General features: G+C 41.5%; 1 protein-coding gene across 1 annotated transcript in view; it reads right to left on the bottom strand.

Moving 5' to 3' along the window:
• LOC144766893 (serine protease 27-like) overlaps positions 1 to 18,467 on the bottom strand; it is a 92,150-nt gene extending 73,683 nt beyond the window's left edge. The window contains exon 1 of the mRNA XM_078650603.1: positions 18,310 to 18,467. Within this exon, the coding sequence (XP_078506729.1) occupies positions 18,310 to 18,355 (46 nt within the window). The 5' untranslated portion in view covers positions 18,356 to 18,467. The remainder of the gene's footprint in view (positions 1 to 18,309) is intronic.
• Between the last annotated feature and the right edge of the window lie 825 nt (positions 18,468 to 19,292).

The raw sequence follows: 19,292 nt of genomic DNA, 5'->3' as shown, positions 1-19,292 counted from the left end.
CCGGACAATTCTAAGACTTCCTAGAATGGTAGTAGTAAATCCAACAATATTATATTGTTGAATTTCTCCTAAAGTGTACATAAAAGAAGGTTTAAGACTTTTTTGTTTGTAAGTTCAAATTTAGCCTTCCAGTGGTCTGCCCTAATTGGTCAGAGCTATGTGGATTAGACAGGCTGTTTTGAAGAGGTGACAGAGAACCCCTGCGGTTAACCACTCTACTGGGAGGGCAGTGTGCTGGTCTATAGGAATGCCAGGCCAGGGGGTAGATTCGTAAACCATGCTCTTCAAAGGCAGAGGGGAGGCCTGGGTTTCGGTTTTACTCTGACACTCGACCCAGAGCCAAGGCTAGGCTTAAGGAAGATATGTGCAGATGATAGGGGGGAGAGTACATGGAGATAAGCCATCCCAGGGGGTGTGTTTAGCCAGCTCTTACCTCCTTGCTGGAAAATCAGCCATTATGGATTTGGAAGATTGGTGCACTCTGGGACAAAATAATATCACATGCTACAGGATCTGGTCATAACTATGAGGAGTTACCCTGCTCTCATTGGTCAGAAGTGGCCTGGTGCTTGATCCGGAGAATTTTGAATAAGTGTCTGAGAGGGGCAGAGCCCCCCAGATCTGCTCCTTGAAACTTACTGAAGCAAGAAGTGCCCTGCTGTGAAGTTTTGCTGTGCAAACATTTCTAAGGCCTGACCTCTGAAAACTGCACTAACTGAAACTACAGCCCTGTGGATTACCTCGCTGCAAAAGGACAAGATACGGGTTAGCAGAGCTCACCTGGACATCCCCACAAAGATTTCCCAGCCTGGAGTACCAGTGGGTTTGTCAGGGTTTTGTTCAAGTGGATTGCGGAATTGAAGTTTCACACTTTCAAGGACCCTCTTAGAGATTCCAGGACCTTGGATTGTGTGTTGGATACCTTGGGACCCTCAAGCAGAACTTCAGGAAGGTGTTCTAACTGGACCCCTCCTGCTGGGGAAGGCGGCACATTTGGGTGAGATTCTCCAATACAAGTTTTAAAGGTGTCTCTGTCAGAGAAAACGAAATGACTAAAAGGGGCATGGTTGGTTTCTAAGCACTAGAAAGTGACTAATCTTTAAAGATTCATATCTCTGGTTCCCTACAGTGGATTTTTTTTCGTTTCGGTGTCATTTAAAAGATCAAAATATCACCTATTTTTATAAATTGGTGTTGGATTTTCTTTTTTTGTGCGTGTCTTAATTATTTACCGAAATGGTGTTTTAAATGCTTTACATACTTGTCTTTGAAGTTAACCCTGTCTGCTCGCAGCCACGTTACCAGGGGTTGAGCATAGGAATAATTTTCTAAGACCTATGCCGAGTCCTTCCATGTGTTAGTGGCCTTATTGACAGTGGAAGACCTACATTTGCCCCTGCCAATAACCCACTTTCCAACATTAGTATTTCACTAATATTTTTTTTCAGTCGTGCGAACCTTGGTCAAACTCCTAAGCATTAAATTTTGGTCTGAAAACAAAACTTTTTAGTACGCTCCTACCTAATATCCTCCTCAGAGCGGCCAGAATGCTCTAGATATTGGCAGCGTGTTTTCTATCTCACACTTTATTCTCTCACTCTTACCTCAGACTAAAGTGTATCACTTAAATAAAAATAAGAGGAAACGCACTCACGCATATTACGTTCTGAGGTCACAATAGGTCTTCGTCAGGGCTGAGACACTCCCACAGTTCTGGCGTGTCAGCGTTTTGTTAACACCGGGGAACTAAAACAACAAGTACCAGAATGCGCTGCCATGTGAGTTAAAAAGCAAATACTGTCTGAGCATCTCATTACTGGCACAGGATCACAAAATGCCCCTTTGACTTGCCACTAAAATGTATTTTTGTGAATTCGTCTCTACCTCATCATAGTCCTTACCCAGAGGTAGATAACCCTATAACCCATAGCAGGGAAAATGCTGTTTTGCCACATGCACATTTTAGAAAAGGCTTCTTTCCATGCCCCACCTCCTTGATTAATAGAAAAGTTCCCTCAACAGACCAACGTCTGTAAGACCACGTAGCATGCCACATAAAACCTCCAGCCTAAATTCCATCGCCGGGAAGAGGGGATGGAAAACATAGTAGCTTAACCATCTTTCTTGTCCCAGTACACAAGTGTTGTGTAGCAAAATCCACACTCGTAGGTTTGTGTATAAGTATATTGAAATGTATTCCAAGTATGTAAAAGAGCAGACAGGCAGGCGAACAACGAGGATGTACCAAGCAAGCAACCTGACTTCAGGCACCAAAAATAAATGCCAGGTAACTGTAATGCCGACCTAAAAATTTCCAAAGTAATCAAGCAGAAGCCTACAAGTGAACTGCTCGCAGGACATTAGCTCCAAGCATTGCTGCTTCGGACCACTTTCTAGTCTATAATGAGGAACGTGTGGGTAGGAGCTGAAATAGTAACTCTCAAAACGTAATCCCAATTCACTCCAACCCGAAGTCCGCCATGCCACCCATCAAGCACTGCTGGACCAAGTAGAGCCATCCATGCCTACGCGAACACAGGCCTGGGCTCATCCAAGCAGCAGCCGCGGACTTCTTAACCTTGCCAGTAGGCCATTACAAAGCACAACACTGTTAAAAGGAAACATATAAGAGGCAGGTATCACCAAAAACTCCAGCTCACCCAATCAGCGATCAACATTGCGCCCACAGGAAGATCCACTTTTGCCAAAAGCCACAGCAGAGTGTGGCTGATTCAAGAGGTTCAAATGTAGGACACTGACGACCGCCAAGGACCAGGGTGAGATCCAATGGAATGCAGCCCTTTATTGTGTCACAAATGGTGCTGACATAGTGCATTTTGTTCATGCATCCTAGCGTCCGTCTACGGTTGATGTGAGATTTGTTGCTAGGATACAGACTTTCACCCCAAGACCTGTGATGCGTATTGCATTCTGGATTTCCTGGCCCTACGATTCCATATGAGGCTGGCATCCTCCCCAGTCAGGGTTTAAAGGGCTGCATTTCTTGGTTTCCTAGACCTACTTTACCGACCACCACTGAAACAAGCATTGGCATTGCCAATAGGTCTCACCTTTGGGACCTTATAGGTGTTTAGTTGTCCAGCACAATATCCTTGGTGCAACAACATCAAGTGTTGCATTGCTAAAAAGTTATAAGGTCCGAAAGGCGAGAACTATTGGCTATGCCAATGCTTGTTAAATATGAATTTAGAAACAATCGTGCCCAATACACTGCCAACAATGCCTTTAGTGAACTAAAAGGCAAGTCAGTTGTCACGTGTACCATATGTGTGGCTAGATTGTTATATTTGATGAAGCATCACTATAGTCTATTAAATCAAACGTAAAAGCACATATTCTGAGCTCATATATTTGATGGTGCTCTCCAATGTGATAACGAAGAAAAAGTAGGCTGCGTGAAATAAAATATTTGACTAATACCACATAATTTGGTCAAATAGGGAAGCCAGGATTGAGCCCAGGTTTTCACATTGTGCAATTTAACCACTAAATGGGTATTTCTGTCTCTTATTTTTACATCAAAGGTTTATGCTGTGTTTGTAATTCTTGTTGCATGAGGGTAGCACATGGGTGGAAGGCAAAAATCCCACTAGGGCAAAACTCGTTTTGGACTTGAGGGTTCAAGAGGCCCTCGAGCTGAGCCAGAGCCAGGCACCTAGCTCGAGTTTTGAGTGGCTCACCGCACCTCTAAGTGTGAAAGGAAAACTATTTGAAAACACGCTACAAGACTGCTTTGGGACTTACTGATTCTTTTCTGTGGATATTTGCATACTTTGCACACAGTAAGGGGCATATTTACAAAGCCCTATCACCACAGGAATGTCACTTTTTACAACGTACCTGTGGCGATAGGTGCTTTGCCTTATATCCAAGGCAACGTTAAGCCACTTAACGTGGCTTAACGCTGCCTTGTAAATAATGGCCCCTTTCACGCTATGCTTAGCGTAAAAGGGGAGGGCAATGGGTGTTGCTGGGGGACCTTCCTGCACATAAACAATCTACCCCTGCATGCAGACACCCATGCACTATAGTGCAAGGGGGCCTGTGTTGGCGCTAGGCTGCTAAGTGTAGCACGAGCGCAGGGGAAACTCATGGCTGCACCATATTCTTGTACATATGGTACAGCCTTGCGTTTCAGAAGCAGTGGAGTGAGGCGTTAAGCCAGGAAGGCTAACGCCTCACTCCGCCACTTGCCCTGTAAATATGCCCCTAGGTGTATTAAAATCTTAATATTACAATTGTACACAATGCCCTGTATCACATGTTGCCTCCAGCCTGGACTTCTCAAGCGCTGAATGAATCATCTTTACAGAACCCGGGGCCATAAATGTCAAATTTAGTTTTCTAACTAGGCCACAGAGCCTGCCAACTTCTAACACCTGTAATCAACACGAAAACAAGACATAATCTCTGCAATATGAGGCAATCCACAATTCATGAGACTTGAGAACACATTAACTGCAAAACCAAGCAGCCATGCATTTCTATGTTGCCCTGGGTTTTCCAGGCACCTGCTACCCCCACCTTTTTTTCCTGCTTCCTGTGTAATTTTAAATTCCTTTTCTCTGCAATTTGGCTGAAGAAATACATGTGTGCATAGCACTTAGTCAAAGCCCTTTTATTCTATCAAAAAAATCTGAAACCATGGCACTGCACAATTTTGATGACGGAATTAGCTGTATCCCCTGCAGTTTGTAGTAGCATTTGTGAATTGATTTTATACCTGCCGAAAGCACTACTAGAGCCTTAACATTATTGCACATTTACATGTATTTTAAATGCACTGCCATCGTGTTATCCTTTGTTGCCAACTGCACATTTAGCGTTACTGTACAAGTAAGAGTTGCCTCGTTTGGAAGATGGTGTAACCAAGCCAGAAATTGCAGGTTTCCTGGTCTGATTTTTAACATAGCTTTTTCTGTCTTTGAGGCTTTCTCGAATTCTTCCTACGAGAAAAGAAGAGCCCGGCACCTGCTTGTAATTGTCTATCTGGAGCTTCAGTTTAAGCATGTGTCCCCCCTGCGCTTACTGCATTGAGAAAAATGCATATAGCATATACATTATGAGCCTCATCTGATCAGACGGCGAAGCGCTGGTGTGCTGAAGGCAATCTGCACTTACTTGTTCGCTAGTTATTTTTGTATTAAATGCATGTTAGACTTCTATCAGCTTCCAGAGTGTCTGTTTCCTCTCACAATGTGTTCCATTTCCATGTTATTATACTTTGTCTATCAGTGATTAGTACGTGGATGGCTTTGTTGACCCGCTGCCACCGAGGACCACGAAAGGGAACACAAGACTTGGACAATTTGCCTTTGTGGACCTGACTTGCCAAAATACATCAGTTACCAGCCACATTGGGAATTATGAGCATCATGGAACGAGGAACATTGTGATCCAGCCACAAACATATCTGAAGTGTCACACACAATGCACAAAACAAGCACACTACACCCACAATACAAATCACCGAAGGGAAGAGCCACAATTACAGGGATCTGGTTGATTGTACAAGGGCTGCCAGTAGCTTTCCTCCCCACCAGTACAAGTAAGGACAACCGTGCACCTGGGTAGGAAAACAATCCTTCACCAACAATCAGGTCCTCCACCCTCAACTAATGTTGAGTGAGTGTTTTGGGTAGATCTCCTTGGGCAACGTAAGCTGGTGCTCTGCTGGGGAGACATTCTGAAACATGAACCACCTCCAGTCATCTCTCAGACCAGCGCTCTGACCTTTGACACGTTTTGGCCTTCCCCACCAGGCTCTTCAGTCTTGTCAGGCTAGCACGTTGGCCCCTGGGCATCCACTAGAGGTGCACCCTGGCATGTACAATTGCCTTGTGCCTCTTTAATAAATCCGTCCCAGGATCATTGACACAGCCCAGAAAGTAAACATTTACGAGTCAAGCAGTTACACCATACAATAGGGGAGTAAATCACACTGAAATAAGGACAAAAGGAAGATAATATCTGTAGACGAAGATATGCAAGCTATATAAATAAAAAAATAATGCTGTTAGAAATTGGCACATTACCACTAAAGACCTCTCACATTTGGCCAGTCCTTGAGTACTGCGTGAGCCCTCGTATTGTCTATATTGACTAGACTTCGGCCAACTGGCATTTGGTGTATCAGACTATCAACAGTAAAATCATACAACTTCCTTAGCTATGGGGGCGCCATTGAAAGCCCTCCTACCATCACACTACACCAGCATATCGGTTGGAACTGCTGCAACAAATTCCCATCCAACAGTAGGCAGCTCCACACACAAAAATCATCACAATACCAACGAGAAGCCCGCCCAGCACAAGGCAACATGCAACCTGTGTACATCCCAGGTTGCTTTTCCCTAAGGGACAAAACAGCCCCCTGGAGAAAATCCCAGTAGCGTTTTCAAGATGTACTTAGGTGCATGCGCCTAGGTAGAGGAAACAAGAGAGACCTAGACCTCCCAGTATGAAGGAAGGAGTAACTACAGTGCTTAATTTGTAAAAATAGGTACCAGGGCCTTTATCGGGAGCCACTGCAGCTTGCACCACTCATTGTCCGCGCCAGAGCAGCCAGTGCCTGTAACAACAAAACTATTAGGCATCACACTCCTACCGGTGTGACATTTCAGACTATTCCAGGCCTCCAAAGCTACACGAATGTATCAGTCATTTTTAATGTGTACTGAACTAATAAACAGCTGATGTAAGTTACACTTTATGTTAATTTGTCCTTTTTGTCGTGGATCTAAAAATGTGCGGTCAAAATCCTATTTTAATGACTACTATTAGTTTTATTACTAGTAGCTTGCGTTGATTCTAAGGTTATGTGATAAGGCTTCCTCTCCCAGTGCTATTTTGTCCAGACATTTCCACTGACTGACTTGGTAAAAAATGACGTTTAGTGCAACATTATATTTTCACCTGTCGGTCGGCGTAAAATTGTGTTTTGCACATGTTGTGCAAAGTCATGTTTTGCGCTTTGTGGTAATAAGTGCACGTCAGTGCAAAATTACACTGCACCTGTCTGATTCTGTGCAACTTACCCCGGCTGCTGATTTCGCCTCTACAACTTTCCTTTGGTGAGTATCAAACAAGAAAAGCCAACATTATTCATGGTATCATGAACTTTATGTATTTAAGCTTATCAGCCTGATTGGCATTTTTAAAGAAAATGTTGAGTTATGTTTTGGATTTGATTCTACTTTGTAAAATTGAGCTGAACGAGTTAGAGCGGTTGGAAGCAGAATGTTTCTATTTTAAAATATGAATATAACGATGATATTTTGGCACGAAGCAAAAATGAAAAATGCACATATTTTTGACTTTTTTACAAAGTAAATTGAGTGTAAACAAATGCTCTTGTGGCATAAAAGAAACACACTCTTAATACACTAGATCTGATCTGCCCACGTACGACCACAGTGGCAACAGAAAACAAGGTTGTAGACAAACCCCAGATTCAGAAGGGTGACTTACCTGCCTTCAAGAAAACAAGCATTGACAAAGTCAATAGGTCTGGCGCTGGCCGCCCAACCTTTTGGCAATACTTATTTTGTTAAGTCATGGCTTTTCGCAAAACTTTATTTTGTGGGAAGCTCCCAGGCCCTCATCAATCTTACCAAAACATTGGCTAAAGACAAAAACGAGGCCTTTGTATCAAAAAAGCACAAACTGACATAATACTCCCTTGCACTGAAGGGAACTACTTTGTGCATTGATGTGCTCCTTGTGAGAATACAGCTAACCATAACTCATAGCAAAGTCAGCCAATGGCTGAAGTTGGCTTACACATTGAAGTTGCTGTACGCAGGAGTGGATGGAAGAAGTATCTAAATGACAGGACCACAGATTAATGAACAAAGCCTAGGTGAAAACCCCTGTGGGTAACTATGTTATACACACAATTTTTGTAAAATCATAAGGTCTTGGCCAACACAGACTTAAAAAAGCCAATCAGTCTGGCATTGGCTGCCAGCGTCTTGCCTTTGCGAAAAAATGAAATAAATAAATAAACAAAATAAGAAAGAAGAGGAAGGCAAGAAAGAAAGAAGAAAAGGAAGGAAGGAAAGAAAGAAAGAAAGGGAGAAGATGAAAGAAGGACATATAAAATGAAAGAGGAAAGAAAGGAAAAAAGGGAAGAATGAAGAAAAGGTAGAAAGAGGAAGGAACGAAAGAGAAAGGACAAAGGAAGGAAAGAAAGAGGAAGGAAGGAAAGAAAGAAAGGAGGAAGAAAAAAGGAAAGAAAAAAGAAGTCATGAAATAGGAAAGAAAAAAGAAAGAAAAAGGAAAGAAGGAAGAAAAAAAGGAAAGGAAGGAAGAAAGGAAAAGCAACAAAGCAAAGTGGGGAAGATGAACGAAAGAGGAATAAAAGACAGAAGAAAGGAAAGAATGAAAGGAGAGAAAGAAGCAAAGAAAGAAAGAAAAAAGAAAGAAAGAGGAACAAAAAAGAGGAAAAGTTAAAGAAAAAGAAAGAAGGACAAGAAGAAGGAGTGACAGTCAGACAGGGGTGCCAAGATAGACCATCCTTGTGAGCTTATAGTCTAAGTTTATATGAGCTCCTGGTATGATGTGAAAAAGCAGCAGTCAGAGAAATAGACAAAGGTTACTTCAAAGGGAATTTTCAACAACATTGGAAGGAGACAGGAACTGATATAGCTGGAATGTGGCCTGTGCTCTCCTCTTGTGGCTCTACAAATAAAGCAATACTAAAGTAATAATGAAGTAAAAACAAAAACACTGGCACTTCCTTGTGTGTGCATGTGCACTCACCCAAAGTAAAGTTAGTCAGTGGCTGAAGTAGGCTGATCTATTGCCCCATGCTGAATTCTGTAGTGGGCGGAAGCAAAATGTGAATGGCCTAAAAACAGACCAATGGATGAAGAGAGGTGGCTGAAAGCCCTTTTATGTAAGTATATTATACATATCATTTTAGTCAAATCAAAAGGTCTTGACTAATGCCAGACCAAACCGTGAAATCTGAAAAGTCTACATTGGTTATAGAATTTTTTTTGTAACACTTCTTTGCATACACTACACAAAAGGTTTGAAAACCCTATATTATGGTATGCATTGCATAATTTACAGCTTGCAGCTTTTCTTTTGTAAAACTGCTTTTCAATATCTAAACTGTGGCACTGATTGTGACTGGCACTGATTGTGACTAGGGGACACCTGCCAGGCTGAATGAACTCCGAATTAAACTTATGGCACTGATTGCGACTAGCGGACACCTGCCAGGCTGAATGACATCCGAATGAAACTTATGGCACTGATTGTGACTAGCGGGCACATGCCAGGCTGAATGAACTCCAAATGAAACTTATGGCACTGATTGCGACTAGCAAACACCTTCCTGGCTGAATGAACACTGAATAAAATGTATGGCACTAATTGCGACCAACGGGCACCTGCCTGGCTGAATGAACTCCGAATGAAACTTATGGCACTGCCTAAGGGCATGTGTGTGCGCAACATGAAACTTTGAAAAATGCACAAAAGTGCATTTTTCAAAGTTTTTGCAAATTACCATGAAGTTGAACTTCATAGTAATTTGCTCCCTCTATTACCGAAATCGCTAATTTTTTTACTTTGTTGCATCGCATTTAAGGAATCTCAATTTGGGATTCCTTAAATGCAATCGCAATTTAAGGAATCCCAATTTAGAGATTCCTTAAATTGCGATTTTTGCATTTGGGATGATGCATCCCAAATGCAAAAATACCGGTCGCAAAGGGGCAGATTCTGAGAATCTGCCCCTTTGCGACCAGATTTTCCTTTCATGCATCTGGCCCTTGGTCCACATTTGCTAGGCTAGTACATCAGTTTCTGACATCCTCTGGTTTTACTGATGGGTAGTGACACCTAGGGTAGGTGTCAACTCTTCGAGCACAACCTGAATGAAACAAACGAGTTTCTTTGGGAAGTTCTTCAATAATCACAAAAAAATTGTTTAAACCAAAATTGTATTCATCTTCTTCATCATGTTTAATTCACATGAATCCTTCTTCAATAACCATGGAATTCATTCCATATGACAATCCACTTCATAGTGTATGTAACAATTTCATTTCCCTTTCCCAATGCATTTCGGACACCAGGTCCTTCATCAGGGGACTCCTAAAAAAAACAGTAATAGTATAATCTAAGTGCGATCCGCCGAGTAACTATAAACACAAAACTATACTACCTTCATTAGAAAATGTCTGAAAGATAACCAAATGTGAACTTAACGTGCAGAAATCTAAACGCACCCGAAAAACGTGTTACCCAAAAGATCAGCATATGCGTGTAAAACCATAAACGAGCATGCTAACGTGGCTGCAAAAATGTAAACCAACCAAAAACCAACCGAAAGTCGCGGCAACAGGGTGATGTAAATCTGTCTGTAATCTTCGTGCACTGATGGTCTCAAACCCTTTATCTGCCCATGTAACACCGTGTGTAACGCATAATAATATAGGTGAAAACTCACAGAAAAGGTGAAACAAGATCGCGTGTCCTGTTAGATACGCCCTTCGCCATCTAGTGCGGAACCGACGTTCGATACATGCGGAAGTAAGTTAGAAGAGACAAGTGCGCATAGAAAGAAGACTGCGGTTGTGGTGGCCATATTGAGCTGGTGGCAAACAACCAATTTCCCACAGAAGTGTCATGAACAGAAATATATAACAGTGTGACAAGACGAAATGTAAATTAAAAGTGCGATCCACAATATAATACAAACGCAAAAAAATATCACATATGGCTAATGAAAAAAAATATGAAATAATAAGGAAGGAAAAAAGGTGCAACAATAAACCGAGATAATCAGACATTAAGGTAAATATCAAAAAATGAATAAAAACAGTACAGGTCGACTCTACAAGTAGCATTGAAATTCCATCCGATCATTGAGACCGGATGGTTTCATAGATTGAAGAAACTTAATCCAATGGTTTTCACGCTGCAATAAAAAATTGTTATTGTCTCTGTCATCTCGCTTCTTAACCACTTCTACAGCAGCGAACCTCAGCTGACTGATGTTGTGTCTGCAATCCTTGAAATGTAAAGCCAAGTTGGATTTCATGTTGGCTGTCCTTATATTGCTTTTATTGCTTTTATGTTCATTAATTAATGAACATAAAAGCAATATAAGGACAGCCAACATGAAATCCAACTTGGCTTTACATTTCAAGGATTGCAGACACAACATCAGTCAGCTGAGGTTCGCTGCTGTAGAAGTGGTTAAGAAGCGAGATGACAGAGACAATAACAATTTTTTATTGCAGCGTGAAAACCATTGGATTAAGTTTCTTCAATCTATGAAACCATCCGGTCTCAATGATCGGATGGAATTTCAATGCTACTTGTAGAGTCGACCTGTACTGTTTTTATTCATTTTTTGATATTTACCTTAATGTCTGATTATCTCGGTTTATTGTTGCACCTTTTTTCCTTCCTTATTATTTCATTTTTTTTTTCATTAGCCATATGTGATATTTTTTTGCGTTTGTATTATATTGTGGATCGCACTTTTAATTTACATTTCGTCTTGTCACACTGTTATATATTTCTGTTCATGACACTTATGTGGGAAATTGGTTGTTTGCCACCAGCTCAATATGGCCACCACAACCGCAGTCTTCTTTCTATGCGCACTTGTCTCTTCTAACTTACTTCCGCATGTATCGAACGTCGGTTCCGCACTAGATGGCGAAGGGCGTATCTAACAGGACACGCGATCTTGTTTCACCTTTTCTGTGAGTTTTCACCTATATTATTATGCGTTACACACGGTGTTACATAGGCAGATAAAGGGTTTGAGACCATCAGTGCACGAAGATTACAGACAGATTTACATCACCCTGTTGCCGCGACTTTCGGTTGGTTTTTGGTTGGTTTACATTTTTGCAGCCACGTTAGCATGCTCGTTTATGGTTTTACACGCATATGCTGATCTTTTGGGTAACACGTTTTTCGGGTGCGTTTAGATTTCTGCACGTTAAGTTCACATTTGGTTATCTTTCAGACATTTTCTAATAAAGGTAGTATAGTTTTGTGTTTATAGTTACTCGGCGGATCGCACTTAGATTATACTATTACTGTTTTTTTTAGGAGTCCCCTGATGAAGGACCTGGTGTCCGAAATGCATTGGGAAAGGGAAATGAAATTGTTACATACACTATGAAGTGGATTGTCATATGGAATGAATTCCATGGTTATTGAAGAAGGATTCATGTGAATTAAACATGATGAAGAAGATGAATACAATTTTGGTTTAAACAATTTTTTTGTGATTATTGAAGAACTTCCCAAAGAAACTCGTTTGTTTCATTCAGGTTGTGCTCGAAGAGTTGACACCTACCCTAGGTGTCACTACCCATCAGTGATTTCCACACCTCTTTGTCAGGGGGTGATATCTTTGAAGCACACCACAACTAGTTGACTTCACACAGAGAGGAGTGCGTGACCCATACCTCCGCATCCTCTGGTTTTAAACATTGTGCTTGAGTGCTTATAACTCTAAGCACTTCCAGCAGTGCTTTTCATTGCATTCACAGACTAATAATTGGCATGTATGCTATCTTCCTTGTAAATTATGGGGCTTGACACCATTAGAATGTTGCCTATGAGTCTGATACAATTACAATCAATCATATTTACACTAAAATAAAGTGATATTCTTTTTCCTAAATAATCCCCTTGATACCAAAGAAACCCACACATCTAGTAGCGTTAGTAAGACCATTAGTGATAGCAATGGCACAAATAGTTGTATTTCAAGGTGTACCAGTAATAATATCACTGCTATCACTATTGTTAGAAGCTCGAGAACTAGTAGCAGCAATAAGATTACTTTCAGAAGTACTGCTACTAATGGTATTGTATATGGAATAAAGTACCCCCGAAAACTTTATAAACATATTGCAAGTCACAGAGGAGTTCAATGACCATAAAGAGGAAGGAAGCTGAAGGTCGAAATTCCTTTATAAAGTCATGAAATTCCAAGATGACTTGCAATTGCCTTATAGTGTACAACAGGAGGGGGGGCTTTACTCCTTATAATACATAGTCATACCATTACCTTTGCCACTAACCACTTAAATCTTTGGAGTGTTGCTCATTTATGAGGAAAAGAAAGCATGTGTGCAAATATGAAGTAGGATAGTAGACTCTCTAGTGCATAATGAAGCCCACCAGAAAAGCAGTTCGATATTTGTTGCAAAAAGATATTGGAATCAGTTTAATAGACCTGATTTTTAAAACATGCTGTACCTAGGAATGTGTAGAAACATGCACAGAGGTGAGTTTATATCTTTCCTATAAATACCTAAGGAGTGCAAAAAAATATAGAAACCTGTCTCCTTTTGAGTTTCCACTGCCTATCTAGAAAAGCAAAACAGAAGAAGGAAACGCCACATTTCCTTTTTGTTTTTTTTAAACTGCAGCTTTAATTATGCTCCACGTCCTGCCTTTCACCTTCGCTGCTGGCTCTGGCACCAGACATTCTGATGCCAGAACTTAACTGTAATAAGTTACAACAATTGAGAAAATAAGTAATTTCTTTATTACAGGCGACTAAGTCCATCACCAGTCACCTGTAATAAATAAGGAAATTCAAGACGGATTTTTATACAGGGATTGCAGGATTCCATTTATTACAGATTCTTCTATTGATATAACCCTTAGAGCAAAGTTCTTCAAACTGTGGGGCGGGCGCGACACCATCCCAGGGGGGGGCGCCACTCCTCTCTAATCTCTTTGTTCCCTGCGTCCATCGCAACTCTTCCTGGAGAACTCCGGTATGGTTGGAGGGAGGAGCGAGGGGAAATCGACGGGCACTACCTTCGTTCTTTTGTCTGGGTAATTCTCCCAGGAGGGGGTTAAGTAATGGAGTTGACAGCTTCAGCTGCAGTGGGAGGCGAGGGGTCTCCTCTGCTAAAACCGAAAGCAAACAAACAGACACACTTTCGGTTTTAGCAGAGGAGACCCCTGCCTGCCACTGCAGCTGAAGCATTTCAGCTCTAAATTAACCCCCTCTTGGGAGAGTTAAATAAGAGGCACAGCAAGTGCTCCATGGACCCATGTAACTCTTAGAGTATTTCCATTTGTATCTCTTCCTTGAGTGACTTTACTACTTGTACATTTGCAATTTTTCTTTCTGTCTGTTTCTCTTCCTTGTGTGACTTTTACATCTTGTACATTGGCAATTTTTTCTGTTTGTATCTTTTACGTAACGCATGTAATCCTAACTCCTTATGTTTTGCAACTGGTTCTTATGTAAAGCGCTCTGACACCTTCGGGTAAAGATCGCCCTATATAAAATCACATTAAATAAATAAAAAATAAATAAATTAGCTGGGTAGCTAACAAAAGGTAGAATTGAGGTGCAGTAACCAGCAGATTTAACAGAGGTTCAGAGACCAATGCTTCCAATGCAGCTGCTACACCACTGGGAGCTACGCTCATGTAAGATAAATTTAAAAAAGCCGCACATATCCCCAAAAGTCAAGATGTACATTCGAAAAGGAATGTGAACCCCTGCATTGGATGGAAGAGAACGTCAAATATTTGCAAATTGGTAGTTTCGGTTAAAAGTGCATTCTGGATATCAAAATCCAAAAATAACTGCCAGAACTAGGAAATAAGAGGCAGAGCAATCATTTCTTAAATTGTGACAACAAACAAACAAATAAATACATCCATGCATCTATGCTGTTGCCCACATTTGTTTAGGTGGCTACTGCTGTATGTTTTAAATAGCATGATTCTATCATTCACTTTTAATGTGAAAGAGTCTATTACAGACATTTTGCAGACAAAATGTTTATGCATCATGCAACATCCATGTAAAAAGTTTATTTTAGATCAATACATGACCTCACATATGAGAAATGGAGGGTGTGACAGATTATTTGCAGTAATATTATTGAACTGCTGTTGTGTTACATACTGAAAACACACATCCCTATCCCTGAATATCCAATGTACACACATTTATTATTTGACCAAAGAAGGCATGAAAGAGATGAGACTGGATCATAAAATCAAAGCTGGACCGAACAGGGGCACCCAAAAATACAGTTTGCCCACAGGTCCCAAAACCCTTAAAACGTCCCTGAAAGTTTCTTTTAAAATTGCACAGGATGGCGCGCAAAATGCAAGCCAGCCATGTGTTGTTTAAACAGCCTGCAAATTGCTAAATATGGTTATGAATGACAAGTATGTATTCATTTGTAATGTGACTTTTCTGTCTCCCTTTTATTATCAGTCATGGATCATTCATGCAGCTCTAGAAAACAATTAAAAGTTCTTTCTATTTATATTTGCTGTTCAAAGTCTGCACAGACAAGTGCTGAAAATACATCTTTAGGTGACTGCTTATTTTTCTACCATCTGTGACAACAAAATAATGAGCTGGCAACCCATTTCATAAGACTGGAAGTTTGTTGAGGGATCAGCACATTATTTATTTCCTCCACCCTAATCCCTGGTTACTGTCATAATAGCAATAGTTTAACACATTTGAAACCCTACGCTACCGTCAATAACATGCTGAGTATTACTTCAAGTGTCTGGGAATGCACCCTGCATTCAGACCACTCACTCCTCATTCTCACCCTTCACTTTCACCCTCACCCAGCACTCACACTGATCCTGATGCACTCACACCATTCACTCACTTACCCTCCACTCACAGTGATCACTCTGCACTCACAATGCACTTGCGCTGTTCACCCTGTACCTCACCCGCAGTCACAAGAGCACACCACTCAACCTGCACTCGTGACACTTCACTCACCTGTCCCCCTCACTGCTCCATCTGCAATCTCACTCCAATAAGCCCACCACTAACCATACATTCATTCGTCCCACTCTGCGCTAACATAGACACCCAAATTCATATGGTCACCTCACTCACCCCTGTACGGAATGTGCGCGTGGCAGTCAATTCCAGAAATTTCCGTCAGGTGGTGGGGGGGGGGGCCCAACATCTAAAAAAATGCATCTGGGGGGGCTCAACCTACAAAAGTTTGAAGACCTCTGCCTTAGAGTAACATTCCACAGTGATAATAATAGCACTAATAGAATATTTGTTGTGATAGCATTAGAATTCCAGAATGTGTGTTTGTCACATCCTTATAGTAACAGGACCACACATTACATCCTCTATAAGAGTTTCAAGGAAGAGAGTCAGACTCTGACACTAGCAGAAGTACACATTCTGGAGGATTATACAAAATATCATATTAATATGGCAATAATCTGACATGCTGAAAATGCGGAATCTGAGTGCTCTTTACAACGCTTGGCCATCTTTTAACTCCCACATTTCATCCATTTTGAAATCTGCCATTTTACCTCTATATGCTTTATCAAAAAGCTGCCCTTTCCGAGTACTGAATACTACCGATTAGTACTACAGGCAGTAGTGATATCAAGTATACATTAGAGCGTGGCAGTATACATAGGCCTCCAGAAAATATCAATTCAGAGGCTACAACAATCACAAAACAGAGCTATGTGCACTGCATGTGTCAGAAGAAAAGAGATCTAATTTCCCTGTAAGACCTCAGCAGCCCTGACTGTGCATGCATCTCCAAATTCAACACAGATATCTGCCTGGACTGGTAAGAAATGGTTGGTGATACATATGAGATCTAATTCACTTCACGACTTCTGCATCCCCACGCCCCTGCGCTGACCAATGCTTGAAATGGGCGTTTAGAATTGTAGGTTCTCTATGTCTCGTAGTACCTGTTGCTACTCAGAAGTGCTGTTATTCTTCCATAAAAAGCATTGGAGCAGTGCTGAAGAGAGGTGGAACCCTCTTGCTCAAATTACTTAAGTGCAGAACTAAGTGCCTGACAGTACCGGCTCATTCTTTTTTTAAACATTCTTTTTATTGATCGTGCTCAGCAATCAACATTTCAGTTACATGCTATTGAATAAAATTTACAAATTATATAATTATTCACCTTACCGTTTTCAAATACACAAATACACAGAAACGTCGTGCATAGGCCCCCCCTTTCCCTCCCCATCTTCACCTACACGCTATATGCCCTGATATGTTCGCCAGGACCCCCAGACTTTTCCCCACTTCTTCGGGCACCCTCTGTTAAGGTAGATCGTATGTTCTGCTTGCTGACACCAGTCAAGATCAGTGATCGATTCTGCCACTCTAGGGGGGGAATCGGTCCCCCAATGTTTAGCTATATTGCGTTTGGCGATCACTGCGGCCAGCGTCAGCCACTGTTTCATGTATACGGTCCATGTCCCTTCACTCGATATCATCAACAGGAACCATTTTGGGTCAGTTGGGACCTCCATCCCCTCCACTTCCGCCATTATTTTCCCAATACTTTGCCAATATGTTTGTAGCACTGGGCAGTCTCACAACAAAAGAAAGAAGGATCCCCCTGCCCACATCTTCTGTGACATTGACCATTTTAGATGCGCCCTATACGATGTAGTGTGGTTCGGTGGTAGTATACCCTGTATAGGATCTTTAGTTAAATCAGTTGGAACCTGGCACAAAATTGCCACCTCCCGCGGTCCCTGTATAGCTTCTGTCCATTCTTCATCGTCTAATTGCCCTAGGTATTTTTCCAAGGGGACTCTCAAAGCCCCTAAAGGATCAGGTCAGTTATTAAGGATTTTATTGTATATACTTGAAATGGCTCTGTCAGTCAGAGGATCTGTCATTACTCTGTCTTCTAGCAGGATTGCTTCCGGTAAGGTTGTACCTTCACAAATCAAGGGGCATATTTACTTGGGCTTTATCTCCGCTTTTTTGGCTTACAAAGTCAAAAAAGCGGAGATAAAACCAGCGCCCTATTTACTAGAGGGTGCTAACATGCATAATCGCATGTTAGCACCCTTATCCCCAACGCCTCCCTCTGCATCTGCAATGAGATGCAAAGTGTGCGTTACTGGGCGTACCCCAGATGGACTACCTTGCAAATATCGCTGATGTTTACATCGCAATATCTACAAGGCTACCCACATTATTAGATTTTGGCGAAAACTGCTGTTTTCGCGAAAATCTGACGTATGCTAAAATCCTGACTTAGCCATCCCTAACATAGGGGGTGGATTATGCTGATACAAACCTTTGGGTCGTATTAGCAAGGTCATTGCCCTTTTGCAGGGAACATTGCTGGAAAACCAGCGATGTTCCCTGCAAAAGGGCGATGACCTCTCTATCTCTGGAATTTCGGAATCTCCCACCTGCACCGGGTCTGTTTGGCCTGTATGCGCTGGTATTGACGAAAGAGCCATGGTGCTGTGCGTTAGCAATGCGTCACTCACCCAGGATGAGCAGCAGGCCCGCAGTGCCGCAGTGCAGGAGTCCCATGATGTGGTGCCGCTGCTACCAACTTCTCCTGAAAGGTTCTCGGAGGTAGACGAGAATCCCCCACAGCAGGATGGCGAGATGGTAGCGCTCGAGTAATGGCCTCAGGTACAAGTGAGCTGCTGGCTGCTACCAACCTCTGGGAGGTGAGCACATCTCTCCAGCTGGTTTTTCCTGACATACCGCCTCCTTCTCCTTCCATCATCGTCTTCCCGTATCTTTCACTGCCTCTCCCCTGTGCTCATCGTGTGTGGCAATAAGAGCATGAGTCATGGGCAGGAAGACACAGACAGCGACGTAGTGTCACATTTGAACATTTTACAGTTATATTTTTGTTCTACTAACCCTGGGCTTCGTTCGCTCATACTCTATCCCAGCTTTGGTGAAATACTTTATTCTTTGAGCAATGCTATTGCAAAATACCATTAAGAATAACAATGAAAATGATACTGAGGATAACAACAACAGTACTATTAATATATAATATTAATATAAATAGTAATAACAAAAACAGTAATAATGTAATATTAATAATAATAGCAATAATAATGTGTGTATATATAAAGTACCCCCTGCCTTACATTATAAGGTCATTTATTTATTTATTTATTTAAAGGTTTTTGTAGAGCGCGTAGTAACCCTAAAGCATCCCAGCGCTAGTTACAAAGGTTTGCAAGTTACAAAGGAGTTCATAACCACATGAAAGACAGAGACCAAAGGTCGAGTTCCTTTGGTTATAGAACTCTGAGGTGGTTTGCAATATCCTTGTCATGTACACCAGGGTGTAGTTTATTCCTTATATTACATAGTCACATCATCACCTTTCCCACAAAGTGCTTAAAACCTTGGTGAGCAGCTCTTTCATATGAAAGAGTGAGCAAGTTTGCAAACTTTAAGAATTAAAATAAAACTTATAGTGCAAAAATAGATATTTGTTACA

This window comes from Lissotriton helveticus, chromosome 7 (assembly GCF_964261635.1).
Source record: "Lissotriton helveticus chromosome 7, aLisHel1.1, whole genome shotgun sequence".
Classification (NCBI taxonomy): Eukaryota; Metazoa; Chordata; class Amphibia; order Caudata; family Salamandridae; genus Lissotriton; species Lissotriton helveticus.
Note: the sequence above shows the minus strand (reverse complement) of the source record. Positions and strands in the feature narration are given on the sequence as shown.